We start from the raw sequence: 19626 nt of genomic DNA, 5'->3' as shown, positions 1-19626 counted from the left end.
ACTTGCTGAGCCCCGACCATAAGTGAGCTCACCCTTGCTTAATTTTGATCAGAAGTTTGCAGATGAAGATATGATGCTCAACTCCATGGATGCTAGTCTAGTGATACCCCCGGTCATCTTCCTGTGGATGGATGTCCATGTTCGTTGTACTTTGATGAATAAAGGTTAAGACATTATGTCTGTTTGAAGTGTAATATGTTAATAAAGTCGTTATTTACGCTTTTATGCATTGTTCTTTTGATATATTACACTTGTGATGTCAACATATGTGTGGAAATAGATCCTGGCACACATATGCTATGCACCTGGCTCTGTCCTTGGAAACGGGTGTGACACCCTCTCAAGTGATCCAATGATCAACTTGAATACCATGGCTACAAGATTGATCACAAAGAACGCACAAGAGTAAGGTTGGGAAGAGCAACGCACACAAGACTCAAAAACGCAGCACACCAACGCACACAAGTGAAGATTTGAGCTCAAATGACACACGGGGAGTTCTCGATTCGAATGGAGCTCAAATCTCTAACACAACAAAGAGAATGTGCGGAAGCAAAGTCTGGATGTCTTAGAATGCTTAGTGAATGCTTGGGTCTTTCCTCCATGCGCCTAGGGGTCCCTTTTATAGCCCCAAGGCAGCTAGGAGCCATTGAAGATCAACAAGGTAGGCTATCCTTGCCTTATGTCGAGTGGCGCACCAGACAGTCCGGTGCGCCACCGGACAGCTACTATAGCCTGTCCGGTGCCGATCTCCTTCCTTTTCTGGCACAGACGATCGTTGCAGCTCCGGGCCAGTTGGCACACCGGACACTGTCCGGTGCACACCGGACACTGTCCGGTGCACACCGGACAGTCCGGTGCCCCCTACTGACCGTTGGTGCGGGCCACGCATCGCCCGCGGATTGTGTGGCCGACCGTTGCGCTGGCGACCGTTGGCTCACCGGACGGTCCGGTGCACCACCGGACAGTCCGGTGAATTATAGTTGTACGCCGCCAAACATTTCCCGAAAGCGGCCTGTTCACCGGAAACCAGCCTGGCGCACCAGACACTGTCCGGTGCACCACCGGACAGTCCGGTGTGCCAGACTGAGCTGAGTTTTGGCTGCACCGAGCCAAGTCTTTTTGGTTCTTTTCTTCTCCGCTTCTCATTGTTTCTAGCACTTACATAAAACATATTAGTACTTAAAAATTATGTACTAAGTCTAGAAACATACCTTCTCTTTGATTTGCACTTCTCTCTTCATTGAGCACATAAGAACTTAATTGAATGTGTTGAGCACTTAATCACCAAAACATAATAGAAATTGCCCAAGGGCACATTTCCCTTTAAATCTCCCCCTTTTTGGTGATTTATGCCAACACATCCAAAAGCAACCAAAAGAAGTGCAACATCAATGCAATTGAGAACAAAATTGTCTTTACACAAGTTTTGACATATTTGGATCATTCTTTGCCACCACTTGGTTTGTTTTTGCAAATTACATTCTGTAACGCCCCGAATTTTGCAGTTGAATTTTTTTTCTTTTCTTTACTCGCCAAAATTCGGGCGTTACCTTTTCTTTTTCTTTTTGCCCTCGCTACACCTTGACCTTTTCCAAAGTTCTAGCGGGATTCGGTTTGGATTTCCCGTGTAAGAAAAACCCTAAATACTTTATGTTGTTTGATGCACCATGCCGAACCTTGCATTTCTTTTGATTGCTTTGAAATTGCAAATGCATTCATGTAGAAAGATCGGATTTCGAAAATGAGGAGAAGATCTTTTCTTTCTTTTTCTCTCTCTTTCTCTCTCCTCTTTTTCTCTCTCTCCCGCGCCGTGGGCCGACCCCGGCCGGCCCAGCCGCCCCTGGCGCCCCCCCTTGGGCCCAATTGGCCCATGCCGCCCCCCCCCTCCCTTTATTTTTCCCAAAACCCCCCAATCCCACTCCCTCTCCCTCATTTTCCCTCTCTCTCCCCTAGCGCCGCCCCTACCCGCCCCTGCCCTAGCGCCGCCCCTCCCCGTCGCCGATCGGCCGCCCCGCCCCGTCCCCGTCGCCGGTGAGCCCCCTCCCCCTCCCCCTCTCCTCCCTCCCCTTCCCCTCGCCGCTCGGCCCCATGGCCGGTTCGGCCGCCCGCCCCACCCCGCCGGCTCGGCCGCTCGGCCGCCCCGCGCCCTGCCCCGCGCCCCTGCGCGCCCATGGCCGGTTCGGCCGCCCCGCCCCCCCTGCTCGGCCGGCTCGGCCGCCCCCTGCGCCGCCCGCCCTCGCCAGCCCGGCCGCCCCTGCGCGCCCCGCCTAGGGCCGGTTCAACCGCCCCTAGGGCCGGTTCAACCGCCCCCCCCCCCCCTTCTGTTTTTTTTTTTATTTTTTTTATTTTATTTTATTTACTTTCTGTGATCATAATTACTGTATTTTAAGTAGGCTAATCACTGTTCATGCTATGGGAAAGTAGGAAGTTTAATTTAAAATTCTGTTATGTTATTGATTCACGTAGTTAATTGTTTACCCTGTGCAATGTTGATCAACTAAAAGTGATTAGGTTTCCATCAGTATATATAAATATATATAACAGAATTATTTTGTTAAAAACCAATTGTGTCATTAGTGCATAAGATTTAACCCCCTGCGAGACCTTTCCCCGTTTCTCTCTAACCATAACAAATGCGATATCGAATGTCATACTTGATGCATATTCGCTTTATTTGTTATCTTGTATGGTGTGCTGTTCTTTTGTATTAAATATGTGGATGTATGTATGTATGTTTGCGCTCGCATAGAGAACGATCCGGTCGAAGAGCCCGAGGAATTCGCAGGAGAAGCCCCTGAGCAGCAGTCGTTTGGTGGAGGCAAGTGTCCTTTGACCTATCTATGTCCTATTCATTCTTTAATTCACCTCCCGCATTACACGTTTATACCTAAGGATTGACTAGCTTTTGTTATCCATGTCCTTGTTTACCTATTTGGGTCGGATTATTACTACTTAGTCTGATGCTATTGCTCAACTCTAATCAATGAACATGATGTGATTATCTATGATACGCTGTTTTCCCTTCTCTTATTATGATGTTGTACTTGTGGTTTTCAAGGGGACTCGAGCGGTTTCTCGAGTGCCTCTCCGTAAGGACCTGTTCTATGGATGACCGCCCGGGAAAACAGTGCAACCATGAGGGTGGAATGGGGTGCCCTTAGCTGAATAATTAGAGGATCCGGGATGTAGTTCACTTAGCCGTCGTGCCGTCAATGGGGCTCGGTGTATGCGGCTCGCTCTGCCAAGTTTGGGTTCGCCCCTTGGGGAGGAGTGCGGTGCATTTAGGAAACCTAACGGGTGGCTACAGCCCCGGGGAATCTTTGTAAAGGCTACGTAGTGAAACCCTGCCTATTCACCTTGGTAGTGTTTAAGGGTTTGATCGGCCCGAGGCAAGAGGGAATCACGGCTTGTGGGTAAAGTGCACAACCTCTGCAGAGTGTTATGAAACTGATATATCAGCCGTGCTCGCGGTTATGAGCGGCCAAGGGAGCTCCAGTGATTAGTGGTACTTGATCAGAGACATTGTGGTACAGGTGGTTATGAGATTGATGGTTCTGGTTATGATTATGGTGCTGGTAAGTGGTATTCTTTCCGTTTGGAAAGGGTACATCGGGTTAATAACTTGGGTTAATGCTAAAACTTGGCTTTCTACTAGTAAATAATAATCTGACCAACTAAAAGCAACTGCTTGACTTATCCCCACATAAAGCTAGTCCACTACAGCCAAACAGGATACTTGCTGAGTATGTTGATGTGTACTCACCCTTGCTCTACACACCAAACCCCCCCCCAGGTTGTCAGCATTGCAACCACTGCTCAGGCGAAGATGAAGCTGTGGAAGGAGACTTCCAGGAGTTCCAAGATTACGACGAGTTCTAGGTGTGGGTTAGCGGCAACCCCCAGTCGGCTGCCTGTGAAGGCCGCGGTTATCTACGTTTCTTTTCCGCACTTTGATTTATTGTAAGAACTATATGGACGTCTCAGACGTATGATGTAATCGACTATTTCCCTTATTAATACTATTTTGAGCACTGTGTGATGATGTCCATATTATGTAACTGCTGTGTACGTGAATAACTGATCCTGGCACGTACATGGTTCGCATTCGGTTTGCCTTCTAAAACCGGGTGTGACATAAGTGGTATCAAAGCCGTGCTGACTGTAGGACCGCTAACCTAGAGTAGAATGGTCGTTCTAAGGACTATAGACCTCTGTCTCTTCCTTGACTTTGATATCCCTTCAAAAGTTGGTCCTACTGACCAAACCTATGTTCTACTACATATTATACCTTGCTGAAAATTATGTTTTATTCTGATCCTTCATTTACTTATGATTCATTACTTGCTGGTCATATTAATTCTGTTCTCACCCTTTTGCTTGCGATGTCTTTTGTAGATGGCTCGACTTAGACACACTGCACGAAAGTCAGTCATCCCCTTCTTACCCTCCCGCCTTGCTGAGCGTCCGCTTCGCCGTCCCGTGGCCGGACAGTCCAGCCACTTGGAGAGACTACACCACCGCCTGCGTGAGGAGCAGGAACGTCGACGACAGGAGCAGCAGAGCTCTTCCTTCTCGCTCCACCAGGAGATAGAGTCTGTGAGGAGCTGCTCCCCTGTGCTTCCTCTGGAGCCGCCCCCTGCACCACCACTGGGCGCCCCAGCCTCTGGAGTAGCTGCTGGAGGAGACCCAGACGACGGAGGTGGCGACGACAGCTCGAGCCACGACACCGACTTCTCTGCTAACCCTGAGCCGGAAGGATGGGTTGCTCGACCCATCACTCGCGACGCTGCTCGCGGGTGTCACTTCCATGATGCGCTCGACACCCTGCTACGTCGGGCATTTGACCGGCATACTTGGTCCGTCGAGTATCGCTGTGTGGTCTACCAGCATAGTCGCGGGGTCTACCCGGACCGCTGGGAGGCGACTTGCTTGGTGCGCTGCCCGGAGGACAGTCTCCAGGGTGCAGAGGCCTGTTCAGAGCACTATTATATCTCTGAGCGGGACTCAGCTGAGGCAGCCATGCAAGATGCTGCACGGCGTGCGCTTTCGCACTACTGCTCGGTTTTCGGTGGGGCAGCTGATGGTCTTGACCTGAAGTATTACCCCCGCCGTTCATCTGGCAGCACAGGAGGCGTGATTGTCTCACCTGTCGGTGAGGGCAATCCTAGGTTGAGCAGCACAGTCAACCTAGCCGCCGTGCTAAACACGGAGCTGGACCATGCATTAGACGAGCTGAGTAGGGCTCGTGCTGAGATCGCCCTGCTGCGGGCTGAGCGCGCGGAACGTCGTTATCTGGACGGTGGTTCCCCCGCTCCCGTTGGGACTCAGCACCCGTACCGCTCACCTCAGCGTGGACACCAGTCTTATGGCAATCCCGCCTGCAAGACCAAGATAAACCTAGAACCATAGATCGTTAGAGTTGGATCTTGTAATTAATACGAAATAAATATATACATGGAAGCTTCAGTCTTAGCGTTAGTCTCGGTCTTAGTTAGTTTTAGTTAGACAGGGTAGTTTGCTATATCCTGTGCATTTATGTTTGTCATGATGAACTATGTTTGGTTTGGATCTTTGTAATGATTGTCACCAGAGTGTGGGTATCCCCTGCATTTTGGTTTACATACTATGTCAATAAAGTTAGTTATATAGTTGGGAAACCCATTATTCTCCTTTCCTCTTTATCTGAGAAGCTGTGTGGTCTGTGTTGGAGATCAGTGAAGATGCTCATCTGTTCAGTGCTGTTGGAGAATTCTATACTCTTTTCTTATGCTGCAAGCTTTGCCAGATCAGTTCTGATGTGTGGTTGCGTTCTGCAGATGTCAGAGAACAGGCGTAGAGGAGGAAGGCGTGCTCAGCAGGAGCGAGCCGCTCCGCAGGATGAGGTGCCCCAGCAGCAGCACCTGCCGCCCCCGCCCCCGATGTCGATTGAGCAGATGTTTCTGATGCAGACTCAGGCAGTTCAAGCCATCGGTCAGACTTTGGCCGCCATTCAGCAGCAGCAGCAGCAGCAGCAGCAAGCACCACCCCAGCCTCAGATGCCTCAGATGCCTAGAGACAAGCGTGCTGAATTCATGAGAGGTCATCCACCAACGTTCGCTCACTCTTCTGACCCCATGGATGCTGAAGATTGGCTGCGCACTGTGGAGCGGGAGTTGCATACCGCTCAGTGCGATGACCGGGAGAAAGTCTTATATGGTCCCCGTCTGTTGAGAGGAGCAGCCCAGTCATGGTGGGAGTCTTACCTCGCCACCCATGCCAACCCCGACACCATCACCTGGGAAGAATTCCGAGGTAGCTTTCGTCAGTACCATGTGCCTGCAGGTCTGATGACAGTGAAGAAGGAGGAGTTCCTGGCCCTTAAGCAAGGGTCATCGTCTGTCAGTGAGTATCGAGACAGGTTTCTGCAATTGTCTCGCTATGCTCCTGAAGATGTCAACACCGACGCCAAGCGACAGTACCGTTTTCTGAGAGGTTTGGTTGACCCTCTGCAGTATCAGCTGATGAACCACACCTTCCCGACATTCCAGCACCTGATTGACAGAGCAATCATGACAGAAAGGAAGCGCAAGGAGATGGAAGATCGTAAGCGCAAGATCAGTGGACCCCAGCCTGGAAGCAGCAGCCGTCCTCGTTTTTCAAGCAATCAACCCCAGCAGTTCAGGCAGAACCAGCGTCCACCTCAGCAGCATCAGCAGTTTCAAAGGCAGTATCCTCAGCATCAGTACCAGAACCGTCAGAGCAATCAGTCAGGAGGTCAGTTTCAAAAGCAGAATCAGCAAGCACCTCGTCTTCCTGCCCCAGCAAATCAGCAGAACAGTCAGGCAGCACCAGCTCAGGTTGGAAACAGAGCATGTTTCCACTGTGGAGAGCAAGGCCACTGGGTGATGCAATGTCCGAAGAAGGCAGCCCAGCAGCAGTCAGGCCCCAATGCCCCAGCAAAGCAGAATGTGCCTCAGCCTGGAGCAGGCAATCGCTCTCAGCAGCGCTATAATCATGGAAGATTGAATCACTTGGAGGCTGAAGCAGTTCAGGAGACCCCCGACATGACAATAGGTATGTTCCCAGTCGATTCCCATATTGCAGAAGTGTTATTTGATACTGGAGCAACACATTCTTTCATTACTGCATCATGGGTAGAAGCACATAATCTTCCAACTACTACCATGTCAACCCCTATTCAAATTGACTCAGCCGGTGGTAGAATTCGAGCTGATAGCATTTGTTTAAATGTAAGTGTGGAAATAAGGGGGATAGCATTTCCCGCCAACCTTATAGTAATGGGTACTCAGGGAATAGATGTCATCCTAGGGATGAATTGGCTAGATAAGTATCAGGCAGTTATCAGTTGTGATAAAAGGACAATCAAGTTGGTGTCCCCACTAGGAGAGGAAGTGGTGACCGGGTTAGTCCCGCCTGAGCCAAAGAAAGGAAGTTGTTATCAGATGGCTGTCGATAGCAGTGAAGCAGACCCAATTGAGAGTATCAAGGTTGTGTCTGAATTCCCAGATGTGTTTCCAAAGGATTTACCGGGTATGCCACCAGAGCGGAAAGTTGAATTTGCTATAGAGCTTCTTCCTGGAACCGCCCCTATCTTCAAGGGAGCTTACAGAATATCTGGACCAGAGTTGGATGAACTTAAGAAGCAAATTGATGAGCTGTCAGAGAAAGGTTACATCCGGCCAAGCACCTCGCCTTGGGCCGCCCCTGTCTTGTTTGTGGAAAAGAAAGATGGTACTAAGAGGATGTGCATCGATTATCGAGCTTTGAATGAGGTCACGATCAAGAACAAGTATCCTTTGCCCAGAATAGAAGATCTGTTCGACCAGTTGAGAGGAGCCAGTGTGTTCTCCAAGATCGATCTGAGGTCAGGTTATCATCAGCTCAGGATCCGACCTTCGGACATTCCGAAGACGGCATTCATTACCAAGTATGGTTTATATGAGTTCACAGTGATGTCTTTTGGTTTGACCAATGCGCCAGCATTCTTTATGAACTTGATGAATAGTGTATTCATGGATTATCTCGATAAGTTTGTGGTGGTATTCATTGATGATATTCTGGTTTATTCTCAAAGTGAAGAAGAGCATGCAGATCATTTGAGGATGGTATTGCAGAGATTGCGAGAGCACCAGTTGTATGCAAAGTTGAGCAAGTGTGAGTTCTGGATCAGTGAAGTCCTGTTCTTGGGTCACATAATCAACAAAGAAGGATTGGCTGTGGATCCGAAGAAAGTGGCAGACATTCTAAATTGGAAAGCGCCAACGGATGCTCGAGGAATCAAGAGCTTCATTGGAATGGCCGGATATTATCGGCGATTCATTGAAGGGTTTTCGAAGATTGCGAAACCTATGACAGCGTTGCTAGGCAACAAGGTTGAGTTCAAGTGGACCCAGAAATGCCAAGAGGCCTTTGAAGCGCTGAAAGAGAAGTTGACTACAGCGCCCGTCCTAGTCTTGCCTGATGTGCACAAGCCCTTCTCGGTGTATTGCGATGCTTGTTACACAGGTTTGGGATGTGTGTTGATGCAAGAGGGAAGAGTTGTGGCTTACTCGTCCCGACAGCTGAAGGTTCATGAGAAGAACTACCCAATCCATGATCTAGAGTTGGCAGCAGTGGTTCACGCACTGAAGACATGGAGGCACTATCTGTATGGACAGAAATGTGATGTTTACACAGACCATAAGAGTCTGAAGTACATATTCACTCAGTCAGAATTGAACATGAGGCAACGAAGATGGTTAGAATTGATCAAAGACTATGAGTTGGAGATTCATTACCATCCAGGCAAAGCAAACGTAGTGGCAGATGCTCTGAGCAGAAAGAGTCAAGTCAATCTGATGGTCGCTCGTCCGATGCCTTATGAGTTGGCCAAGGAGTTTGACAGGTTGAGTCTCGGGTTTCTGAACAATTCGCGAGGAGTCACAGTTGAATTGGAACCTACCTTGGAGCGCGAAATCAAAGAAGCGCAGAAGAATGATGAAAAGATCAGTGAGATCCGGCGACTGATTCTAGATGGTAAAGGCAAAGATTTTCGAGAAGATGCGGAAGGCGTGATATGGTTCAAAGACCGCTTGTGTGTTCCCAATGTCCAGTCTATTCGGGAGTTGATTCTTAAGGAAGCTCATGAGACAGCTTATTCGATTCACCCTGGTAGTGAGAAGATGTATCAGGATCTGAAGAAGAAATTCTGGTGGTACGGAATGAAAAGAGAAATCGCAGAGCATGTGGCCATGTGCGATAGTTGTCGAAGAATTAAGGCAGAACACCAGAGACCTGCTGGATTGTTGCAACCGTTGCAGATCCCTCAGTGGAAATGGGATGAAATTGGTATGGATTTCATAGTCGGATTGCCTCGCACTCGAGCCGGCTACGATTCCATTTGGGTAGTAGTGGACCGCTTGACCAAGTCAGCCCACTTCATACCTGTCAAGACCAACTACAACAGTGCAGTATTGGCAGAATTGTATATGTCTCGGATCGTTTGTCTTCATGGTGTGCCAAAGAAGATAGTGTCAGACAGAGGAACGCAGTTCACCTCTCATTTCTGGCAGCAGTTGCATGAAGCCTTGGGCACGCATCTGAATTTCAGTTCAGCTTATCACCCGCAGACAGATGGTCAGACTGAAAGAACCAATCAAATTCTTGAAGATATGTTGAGAGCCTGTGCGTTGCAAGATCAGTCCGGATGGGACAAGCGATTGCCTTATGCAGAGTTTTCCTATAACAACAGTTATCAGGCCAGTTTGAAGATGTCACCGTTTCAAGCGCTGTATGGAAGGAGTTGCAGAACTCCGTTGCAATGGGATCAGCCTGGAGAGAAGCAGGTGTTTGGGCCAGACATTTTGCTCGAAGCCGAAGAGAACGTCAAGATGGTCCGAGAGAATCTGAAGATAGCGCAATCAAGGCAGCGAAGCTATGCAGACACAAGAAGAAGAGAGCTGAGTTTCGAAGTCGGAGACTTTGTTTATCTGAAAGTGTCACCGATCAGAGGAGTCAGAAGGTTCGGAGTGAAAGGCAAGCTAGCACCCCGCTACATTGGTCCGTATCAGATTCTTGCAAGACGAGGAGAAGTGGCTTATCAGCTCAGTTTGCCAGAGAATTTGTCTGCTGTGCATAATGTCTTTCATGTGTCTCAGTTGAAGAAGTGCTTGCGTGTGCCGGAAGAGCAGTTGCCAGTGGAAGGTCTGGAAGTCCAGGAGGACTTGACCTATGTTGAGAAGCCAGCTCAGATCCTTGAGGTTGCAGATAGAGTCACCCGAAGGAAGACCATCAGAATGTGCAAAGTCAGATGGAGTCACCACTCTGAGGAAGAAGCAACCTGGGAGCGTGAAGATGATCTGATGGCTAAGTACCCGGAGCTCTTTGCTAGCCAGCCCTGAATCTCGAGGGCGAGATTCTTTTAAGGGGGATAGGTTTGTAACGCCCCGAATTTTGCAGTTGAATTTTTTTTCTTTTCTTTACTCGCCAAAATTCGGGCGTTACCTTTTCTTTTTCTTTTTGCCCTCGCTACACCTTGACCTTTTCCAAAGTTCTAGCGGGATTCGGTTTGGATTTCCCGTGTAAGAAAAACCCTAAATACTTTATGTTGTTTGATGCACCATGCCGAACCTTGCATTTCTTTTGATTGCTTTGAAATTGCAAATGCATTCATGTAGAAAGATCGGATTTCGAAAATGAGGAGAAGATCTTTTCTTTCTTTTTCTCTCTCTTTCTCTCTCCTCTTTTTCTCTCTCTCCCGCGCCGTGGGCCGACCCCGGCCGGCCCAGCCGCCCCTGGCGCCCCCCCTTGGGCCCAATTGGCCCATGCCGCCCCCCCCTCCCTTTATTTTTCCCAAAACCCCCCAATCCCACTCCCTCTCCCTCATTTTCCCTCTCTCTCCCCTAGCGCCGCCCCTACCCGCCCCTGCCCTAGCGCCGCCCCTCCCCGTCGCCGATCGGCCGCCCCGCCCCGTCCCCGTCGCCGGTGAGCCCCCTCCCCCTCCCCCTCTCCTCCCTCCCCTTCCCCTCGCCGCTCGGCCCCATGGCCGGTTCGGCCGCCCGCCCCACCCCGCCGGCTCGGCCGCTCGGCCGCCCCGCGCCCTGCCCCGCGCCCCTGCGCGCCCATGGCCGGTTCGGCCGCCCCGCCCCCCCTGCTCGGCCGGCTCGGCCGCCCCCTGCGCCGCCCGCCCTCGCCAGCCCGGCCGCCCCTGCGCGCCCCGCCTAGGGCCGGTTCAACCGCCCCTAGGGCCGGTTCAACCGCCCCCCCCCCCCCCCTTCTGTTTTTTTTTTATTTTTTTTATTTTATTTTATTTACTTTCTGTGATCATAATTACTGTATTTTAAGTAGGCTAATCACTGTTCATGCTATGGGAAAGTAGGAAGTTTAATTTAAAATTCCGTTATGTTATTGATTCACGTAGTTAATTGTTTACCCTGTGCAATGTTGATCAACTAAAAGTGATTAGGTTTCCATCAGTATATATAAATATATATAACAGAATTATTTTGTTAAAAACCAATTGTGTCATTAGTGCATAAGATTTAACCCCCTGCGAGACCTTTCCCCGTTTCTCTCTAACCATAACAAATGCGATATCGAATGTCATACTTGATGCATATTCGCTTTATTTGTTATCTTGTATGGTGTGCTGTTCTTTTGTATTAAATATGTGGATGTATGTATGTATGTTTGCGCTCGCATAGAGAACGATCCGGTCGAAGAGCCCGAGGAATTCGCAGGAGAAGCCCCTGAGCAGCAGTCGTTTGGTGGAGGCAAGTGTCCTTTGACCTATCTATGTCCTATTCATTCTTTAATTCACCTCCCGCATTACACGTTTATACCTAAGGATTGACTAGCTTTTGTTATCCATGTCCTTGTTTACCTATTTGGGTCGGATTATTACTACTTAGTCTGATGCTATTGCTCAACTCTAATCAATGAACATGATGTGATTATCTATGATACGCTGTTTTCCCTTCTCTTATTATGATGTTGTACTTGTGGTTTTCAAGGGGACTCGAGCGGTTTCTCGAGTGCCTCTCCGTAAGGACCTGTTCTATGGATGACCGCCCGGGAAAACAGTGCAACCATGAGGGTGGAATGGGGTGCCCTTAGCTGAATAATTAGAGGATCCGGGATGTAGTTCACTTAGCCGTCGTGCCGTCAATGGGGCTCGGTGTATGCGGCTCGCTCTGCCAAGTTTGGGTTCGCCCCTTGGGGAGGAGTGCGGTGCATTTAGGAAACCTAACGGGTGGCTACAGCCCCGGGGAATCTTTGTAAAGGCTACGTAGTGAAACCCTGCCTATTCACCTTGGTAGTGTTTAAGGGTTTGATCGGCCCGAGGCAAGAGGGAATCACGGCTTGTGGGTAAAGTGCACAACCTCTGCAGAGTGTTATGAAACTGATATATCAGCCGTGCTCGCGGTTATGAGCGGCCAAGGGAGCTCCAGTGATTAGTGGTACTTGATCAGAGACATTGTGGTACAGGTGGTTATGAGATTGATGGTTCTGGTTATGATTATGGTGCTGGTAAGTGGTATTCTTTCCGTTTGGAAAGGGTACATCGGGTTAATAACTTGGGTTAATGCTAAAACTTGGCTTTCTACTAGTAAATAATAATCTGACCAACTAAAAGCAACTGCTTGACTTATCCCCACATAAAGCTAGTCCACTACAGCCAAACAGGATACTTGCTGAGTATGTTGATGTGTACTCACCCTTGCTCTACACACCAAACCCCCCCCCCAGGTTGTCAGCATTGCAACCACTGCTCAGGCGAAGATGAAGCTGTGGAAGGAGACTTCCAGGAGTTCCAAGATTACGACGAGTTCTAGGTGTGGGTTAGCGGCAACCCCCAGTCGGCTGCCTGTGAAGGCCGCGGTTATCTACGTTTCTTTTCCGCACTTTGATTTATTGTAAGAACTATATGGACGTCTCAGACGTATGATGTAATCGACTATTTCCCTTATTAATACTATTTTGAGCACTGTGTGATGATGTCCATATTATGTAACTGCTGTGTACGTGAATAACTGATCCTGGCACGTACATGGTTCGCATTCGGTTTGCCTTCTAAAACCGGGTGTGACACATTCATTTTCCTATCTCTAAGTCAAACACACTTGTTTAGGCACAAAGAGAGATATTCCAATGGAAAAATTGATCAAGTACCAAAACCCCCCTTTTTGCCATAATAAAAAATTCTCCCCCCACAAGAGGCCAAATTTTGCAATAAGAGAATTTTGGACAAATAAAAAATTCTAACTCTACTATTTTCAAAATTCTCAAGTGGTAGCTGATCCATTTGCTTTGGCCTTAATTTCTCCCCCTTTGGCATGAAGCACCAAAACGGGATCATTCTTGGCCCTTTAACCCCATTGCCTCACCAAAAAATGTTAATGAAGAGCAAAAAGGCAACTAGAGCATAAGAATGAACTTGGAGGTGAGTACACTAATACCGGAGTGCAGTGGAAGTCTTTGCATGGTCCAAGTTCACCTTTCCCTTTCAATTCACCTTTGAGACTACATCAAGTATACTCAAACACAAGGGTTAGTATTAAAGGGTCAAGTTGTAGCACTTCTCCCCCTAAATATGTGCATCATTCACACATGGACTTGTGAGGTCCGGGGATCCCTTGCACAACTTGAGCACCATAAATAAGCAACAAATTACATAAATGCATAAGTAACATGATCAAAGGCATAGAACACATGTATGCTATAGATCAATCCAAGTTACGCGAATCTAAGACATTTAGCTCACTACGCAACCTGCAAAAGGTTTTCTCATCTAACGGCTTGGTAAAGATATCAGCTAGCTGGTTCTCGGTGCTAATATGGAAAACCTCGATATCTCCCTTTTGCTGGTGGTCTCTCAGAAAGTGATGCCGGATGTCTATGTGCTTAGTGCAGCTGTGTTCAACAGGATTATCCGCCATGCGGATTGCACTCTCATTGTCACATAGGAGTGGGACTTTGCTCAGATTGTAGCCAAAGTCCCGGAGGGTTTGCCTCATCCAAAGTAGTTGCGCCCAACACTGTCCTGCGACAACATACTCGGCCTCAGCGGTGGATAGGGCAACGGAGGTTTGTTTCTTTGAGCTCCAAGACACCAGGGACCTTCTTAGAAATTGGCACGTCCCTGATGTACTCTTCCTATCAACCTTGCATCCAGCATAATCGGAGTCTAAATATCCAATCAAGTCAAAGGTACACCCCTTTGGATACCAGATCCCGAAGCAAGGCGTAGAAACTAAATATCTAAGAATCCGCTTAATGGCCACAAGGTGACATTCCCTTGGGTCGGATTGATATCTAGCACACATGCATACGCTAAGCATAATATCCGGTCTACTAGCACATAAATAAAGTAATGACCCTATCATAGACCGATATGTCTTTTGATCAACGGACTTACCTCCTTTGTTGAGGTCAACATGCCCGTCGATTCCCATTGGTGTCTTCGCGGGCTTGGCGTCCTTCATCCCAAACCTTTTGAGAAGGTCTTGTGTGTACTTCGTTTGGGAGATGAAGGTGTCGTCTTTGAGTTGCTTCACTTAGAACCCAAGGAAGTAGTTCAACTCGCCCATCATCGACATCTCAAACTTTTGAGTCATCACCCTGCTAAACTCCTCATAGGACTTTTGATTAGTAGAACCAAATATTATGTCATCGACATAAATTTGGCACACAAAAAGGTCACCATCACAAGTCTTAGTGAAAAGAGTGGGATCGGCTTTCCCAACCTTGAAAGCATTAGCAATTAAGAAATCTCTAAGGCATTCATACCATGCTCTTGGGGCTTGCTTAAGTCCATAGAGAGCCTTAGAGAGCTTAAACACATGGTCGAGGTACCTGTCATCCTCAAAGCCAGGGGGTTGTTCCATGTACACCTCCTCCATTATTGGCCCGTTGAGGAAAGCGTTCTTCACATCCATTTGAAACAACCTGAAAGAGTGGTGAGCGGCATAGGCTAATAATATTCGAATAGACTCTAGCCTAGACACATGAGCAAAAGTCTCCTCGAAATCCAAACCTGCGACTTGGGCATAACCTTTTGCCATAAGTCGAGCCTTGTTTCTTGTCACCACCCCGTGCTCGTCTTGTTTGTTGCGGAACACCCACTTGGTTCCCATAACATTTTGCTTTAGACGTGGCACCAGGCTCCAAACTTCATTTCTCTTGAAGTTGTTGAGCTCTTCCTGCATGGCCAACACCCAGTCCAGATCCTGTAAGGCCTCTTCTACCCTGAAAGGCTCAATAGAAGAGACAAACGAGTAATGCTCACAAAAATTAGCTAATCTTGAGCGAGTCGTTACTCCCTTGCTTATGTCACCCAGAATTTGATCGACAAGGTGATTTCTTTGGATCGTCGCTCGGACTTGAGTTGGAGGGGCTAGTGGTGCTTCTTCCTCCATAACTTGTTCTTCTTGTTCTCCCCCTTGATCACACGCCTCTTCTTGATGAACCTGTCCATCATCTTAAGTTGGGGGAAACACCATTGTAGAGGCAGATGGTTGATCTTGCTCCTGTTGTTCCTGTGGTCGCACATCACCTATCGCCATCGTGCGTATTGCGGCCGTCAGAACATCATCTATGTCATCAAGATCAACTTTCTCTCTTGGAGAGCCATTAGTCTCATCAAATACAACGTCGCTAGAGACTTCAACCAAACCCGATGATTTGTTGAAGACTCTATACGCCTTTGTATTTGAGTCATACCCTAGTAAAAACCCTTCTACAACTTTGGGAGCAAATTTGGAATGTATACCTTTCTTCACCAAAATGTAGCGTTTGCTCCCAAATACACGAAAGTAAGAGACATTGGGTTTGTTACTGGTAAGGAGTTCGTAGGAGGTCTTCTTGAGGAGGCGATGCAGATATAGCCGGTTTATGGCGTGGCAGGCTGTGTTCACAGCTTCCGACCAAAACCGCTCGGGCGTCTTGAACTCTCCAAGCATCGTCCTCACCATGTCGATAAGCGTCCTGTTCTTCCTCTCTACCACACCGTTTTGCTGTGGTGTGTAGGGAGCGGAGAACTCGTGCTTGACGCCTTCCTCCTCAAGATATTCCTCAACTTGCAAATTCTTGAACTCGGACCCATTGTCACTTCTTATCTTTTTCACCTTGAGCTCAAATTCGTTTTGAGCCCTCCTTAGAAAGCGCTTTAGGGTCCCTTGGGTTTCTGATTTATCCTGCAAAAAGAATACCCAAGTGAAGCGAGAAAAATCATCAATAATTACAAGACCATACTTACTTCCCCCCATGCTGAGGTAGGCGACGGGTCCAAAAAGATCCATGTGAAGAAGTTCCAGTGGTCTTGATGTTGTCATCACATTCTTGTTGTGATGAGTGCTTCCCACCTGTTTCCCTGCCTGACAAGCCGCACAAGGTCTATCTTTCTCGAAACAGACATTGGTTAGTCCTAACACATGTTCTCCCTTTAAAAGTTTATGAAGGTTCTTCATCCCAACATGTGCTAGACGGCGATGCCACAACCAGCACATGCTCGTCTTAGCTATTAAGCATGCATCTAGATCGACCTCCTCTTTCGAAGCGGATCCAGACCTTCCCCTTTATATAGATGAAGGGCTACGGCCGATTGAACCCCCAACAATCGATCAAATCAAATCTATCTCTCGTTTTTACCTTACGCATTAGGAGTAGTTCTAGTTTAGCCCTAGTTTAGTATTCCAATCCCCAAATTCTCCGCTTCTCTTCGGCTCTACGTCGATTAGAGGAGTCTAGGTCGGCCTGCCGAGCCTAGACAACCCCTAGGATCTCTCCTCCCCGACGGGGTCCCTCCCGGGAGCGAGATCCAGGCGCCGCCGGTGACCTTCGTCGCCCCTGCGCACGCGCGGACCGTCCGGCCGTCATGCAGGGAACGCCAGCCCCTGTACTAGGTCGCGGACCGTCCGGCCCCTGGCCGCGGACCGTCCGCGCCTCTGCAGAGGGCACCGCCACCGGTTCTCACGCAGTGTTTGGTGCCCGAAAAAGGTGTCAACACAATGCAAGAATTTTGTCGGTGCTAGTTAAATATTTTTGCTATAAAAATATAGAAAACAAAAAAAAGTTTCTATGTTTCAAAGTGACCTCAGATGCAAATGACACTTATCATTCTAAGCTCTCTAGGTTCTATCCGGCCGGCCTGTCCGGTATCACGCGCACTGAATCATTATGCATTTGGATTAAGGACGACACATGCAGTTGACATTTGGAATTTACATATTGACGAGAACAACAACAACAACAGCACACAGCTAATATTTCACAAGAACCATCATCAGGCAATAGATGGATCGGTACAAGTACAACATTGCAATGGTGATCAACTTGCTGTTCAGTAGTGGCCCCGGTGGACCTGCAGCAGCTCAACCAAGAAGACGATCGTCAGTACAGGAACAAATATCAATTTTGCAAATTCCGATTGTAACAAAACATGTGATTCACCTCGAATCCGACGAGCGAGCGGCAGTAGCCGACGGTGGCCGCGGTGAGCACGGAGCTGGTCGAGCCGCACTCGCTGCCCACCAGCGACGCGCTGGACCGGTCCAGCCTGACGCCCGCCCACGGCTGCGCCGGGTACCCGTACGCGGCCGCCGCCGGCACGCCGACGTGCGACGACGAGCGCTGCATCTTCCTGGGCGCGCCCTGCTGGGCGCGGCGCCTGCTGGGCTGGCGCTCCAGCGCCGCGTCGGTGCGCTGGCGCGGCGCGCTCTGGGACCGGACCTTGGCGCGGGACGACTCGGTGTTGGCCATGTAGCTCGGGACGACGCCGTAGGCGTCGGCGGCGTCGTCGTAGGGGGCCACGTACGGGCTGCTGCGCGCCGTCGCCGCGGGGTCGAACGCGAACACGTCCTCCAGGTGGCCGCTGTCGCCGCGCTGCGGGCTGAGGTCGGGGGCGAAGAGGAACGGCGCGGGCGAGCACTGCCCGCCGCCGCCGTGGTGGTAGTACTCGGCGAGGCGGCGCTCCCTGGACTCGGTGGCCGCCGCCGAGCAGCTGCTCCGCCCGCGTCGCGCCGGGTCGCCGGCGTCCATCTCCACGACCTTCACGTGCTCCTCCCCCGACCGGTCCATCGCCTCCTGCATGCGAGACACCACATGGCTAGTAGTCAGCAGCGGGCAGCGGCAGCGGCGGCGTGTCTAGGCTGGAGTTTATTTTTGAAATGCAGAGCTAATTTGTCATGCAAGTGTGTGCGCGCGTGGGACGTACGTAGGAGCTGCGGCGCATCGGAATGGGATGGTGCGGTGAGCGGCGCTGGTAGGCCGCTGGCGGCGTGGCGTGGTCCGCGTCCAGCATGCGCGCGCGCTGGGCGCGCAGGCGGGACTGCGCGTCGACGAGGGCCTGCATGCGGCGGAGCGTGGCGTTGGCCTGCCTCCTCACCAGCTGGCCCCTGACCAGCGCCTGCAGCTTCACTAGTCCGCGCAGCGCGCACAGCGCCTTCCGAGCCTGCGTTTCAGTTGCGCTCGTCAGATCAGAAATCAGATCAGTCACCGTGGTGTCATCGTCACAGTTTTTTTTCCTCACCAGATAGCCTCTGAAGGTGGCCTGGATCCTGACGGCGGCCGCCTCCTCGACGGGGCAGCAGCTGACTGACAGATGGCTCTCGTCAGCAGCCGTCAGACGAGCCACCTCGGTGGCAGCCGCCGCCGCTGCCACGGCGTGCTCGCTCTGGTCGAGCTCCCGCGCCGACGGCTCCAGCGACGACAACGGGGACGGCGCCGCGTTATTGGCCTTCCCCTCCTGCTTCGTGGGCGCCGTCGCGGGCCGCCTGAAGCTCCAGCGCCTCTTCTCCCGGGGGCTGCTCGCGGCCGGCAGCGGAGTGGCGTCGCCTTGCTGCTGCTGATGCCGCAGCGCCTTGTCTCTGACGCCGCTCTTCCTCCCCGCCAAGATGCTCTTGAGCCACCGCCCCGCCTTCCCCATCTGTCTGTCGACAAAGCTTGCTTCCGAACATCCACCGGCTCACATGGGACAACACGACAGAGCTATATACTGGTAACGTAGCACCGATGATAAGGGAAGGATAGGAAAGGGAAGGGAAGGGAGGAAGGAAGCAGCGACGTTGCGTCGGTCGGAATCGGATCACCACTGCAGGCAGCACCCAGGCCAGGCAGAGGCAGCTAAAACAGAGGATGGCAGTTATAGATGGCCATTTGGCACTAACACGATGGGCCGGCCCAGGCACGGCACGAAAAAGCACGGTCCAGGCATGACCCGGTCCGGTTAGTATAGTGCCAGTGCCTGGCACGGCACGGCTATAGTGCCGTGCCTGGGCCACTATCTCGACCCGTAGTGCTGGCACGGGCACGACACGGTTATATTTTTTATTTTAAAAATAATAGTTTACATATATTTAGTATAAAAATTCAACATATAACACAATAAAACTGTAGCTGCACTGGTTAGATGGATGCGTTTAAGTCTCTTATGCACTAGGTTGTGAGTTCGAGCCCCCACAACTACACATTTTTTGCTAAATTGGGCCGTGCCGGGTCGGGCCGTGCCGGCCCGTTTGGCCATCTATAATGGCAGTACAGGTACAGGCGTACAGCGGTTGAGTCAAGTGCTGGACTGCTGGGTCCCAATTGAGATATTAGTCACGGTTCGCGCCCGTATTTTTACTGGAATTCGCGAATTCTGGAATC

General features: G+C 50.1%; 1 protein-coding gene across 1 annotated transcript; it reads right to left on the bottom strand.

The window, feature by feature from the left end:
* Positions 1-17148: 17148 nt before the first annotated feature.
* LOC103643558 (uncharacterized) lies at positions 17149-19091 on the bottom strand. The gene is made up of 4 exons (NM_001362543.1): positions 18509-19091; positions 18194-18430; positions 17431-18063; positions 17149-17341 (listed from the first exon to the last, which is right to left on the bottom strand). The coding sequence occupies exons 1-4, from the start codon at positions 18902-18904 to the stop codon at positions 17321-17323; spliced, it is 1287 nt and encodes a 428-aa protein (NP_001349472.1). The 5' UTR covers positions 18905-19091; the 3' UTR covers positions 17149-17320.
* Between the last annotated feature and the right edge of the window lie 535 nt (positions 19092-19626).

The sequence above is a fragment of the Zea mays genome, chromosome 1 (genome assembly GCF_902167145.1).
Source record: "Zea mays cultivar B73 chromosome 1, Zm-B73-REFERENCE-NAM-5.0, whole genome shotgun sequence".
NCBI classification, from domain to species: Eukaryota; Viridiplantae; Streptophyta; class Magnoliopsida; order Poales; family Poaceae; genus Zea; species Zea mays.
The sequence above is the reverse complement of the archived record's forward strand: the minus strand, read 5'-3'. Positions and strand labels throughout refer to the sequence as shown.

Coding starts and splice junctions, on each gene's coding strand:
- LOC103643558 (NM_001362543.1), bottom strand. CDS start 18,904: ATGGGGAAGGCGGGGCGGTGGCTCAAGAGCATCTTGGCGGGGAGGAAG. Junction 18,431..18,508: donor CCACCTTCAGAGGCTATCTG/GTGAGGAAAAAA, acceptor ACTGAAACGCAG/GCTCGGAAGGCGCTGTGCGC. Junction 18,064..18,193: donor CGATGCGCCGCAGCTCCTAC/GTACGTCCCACG, acceptor TCTCGCATGCAG/GAGGCGATGGACCGGTCGGG.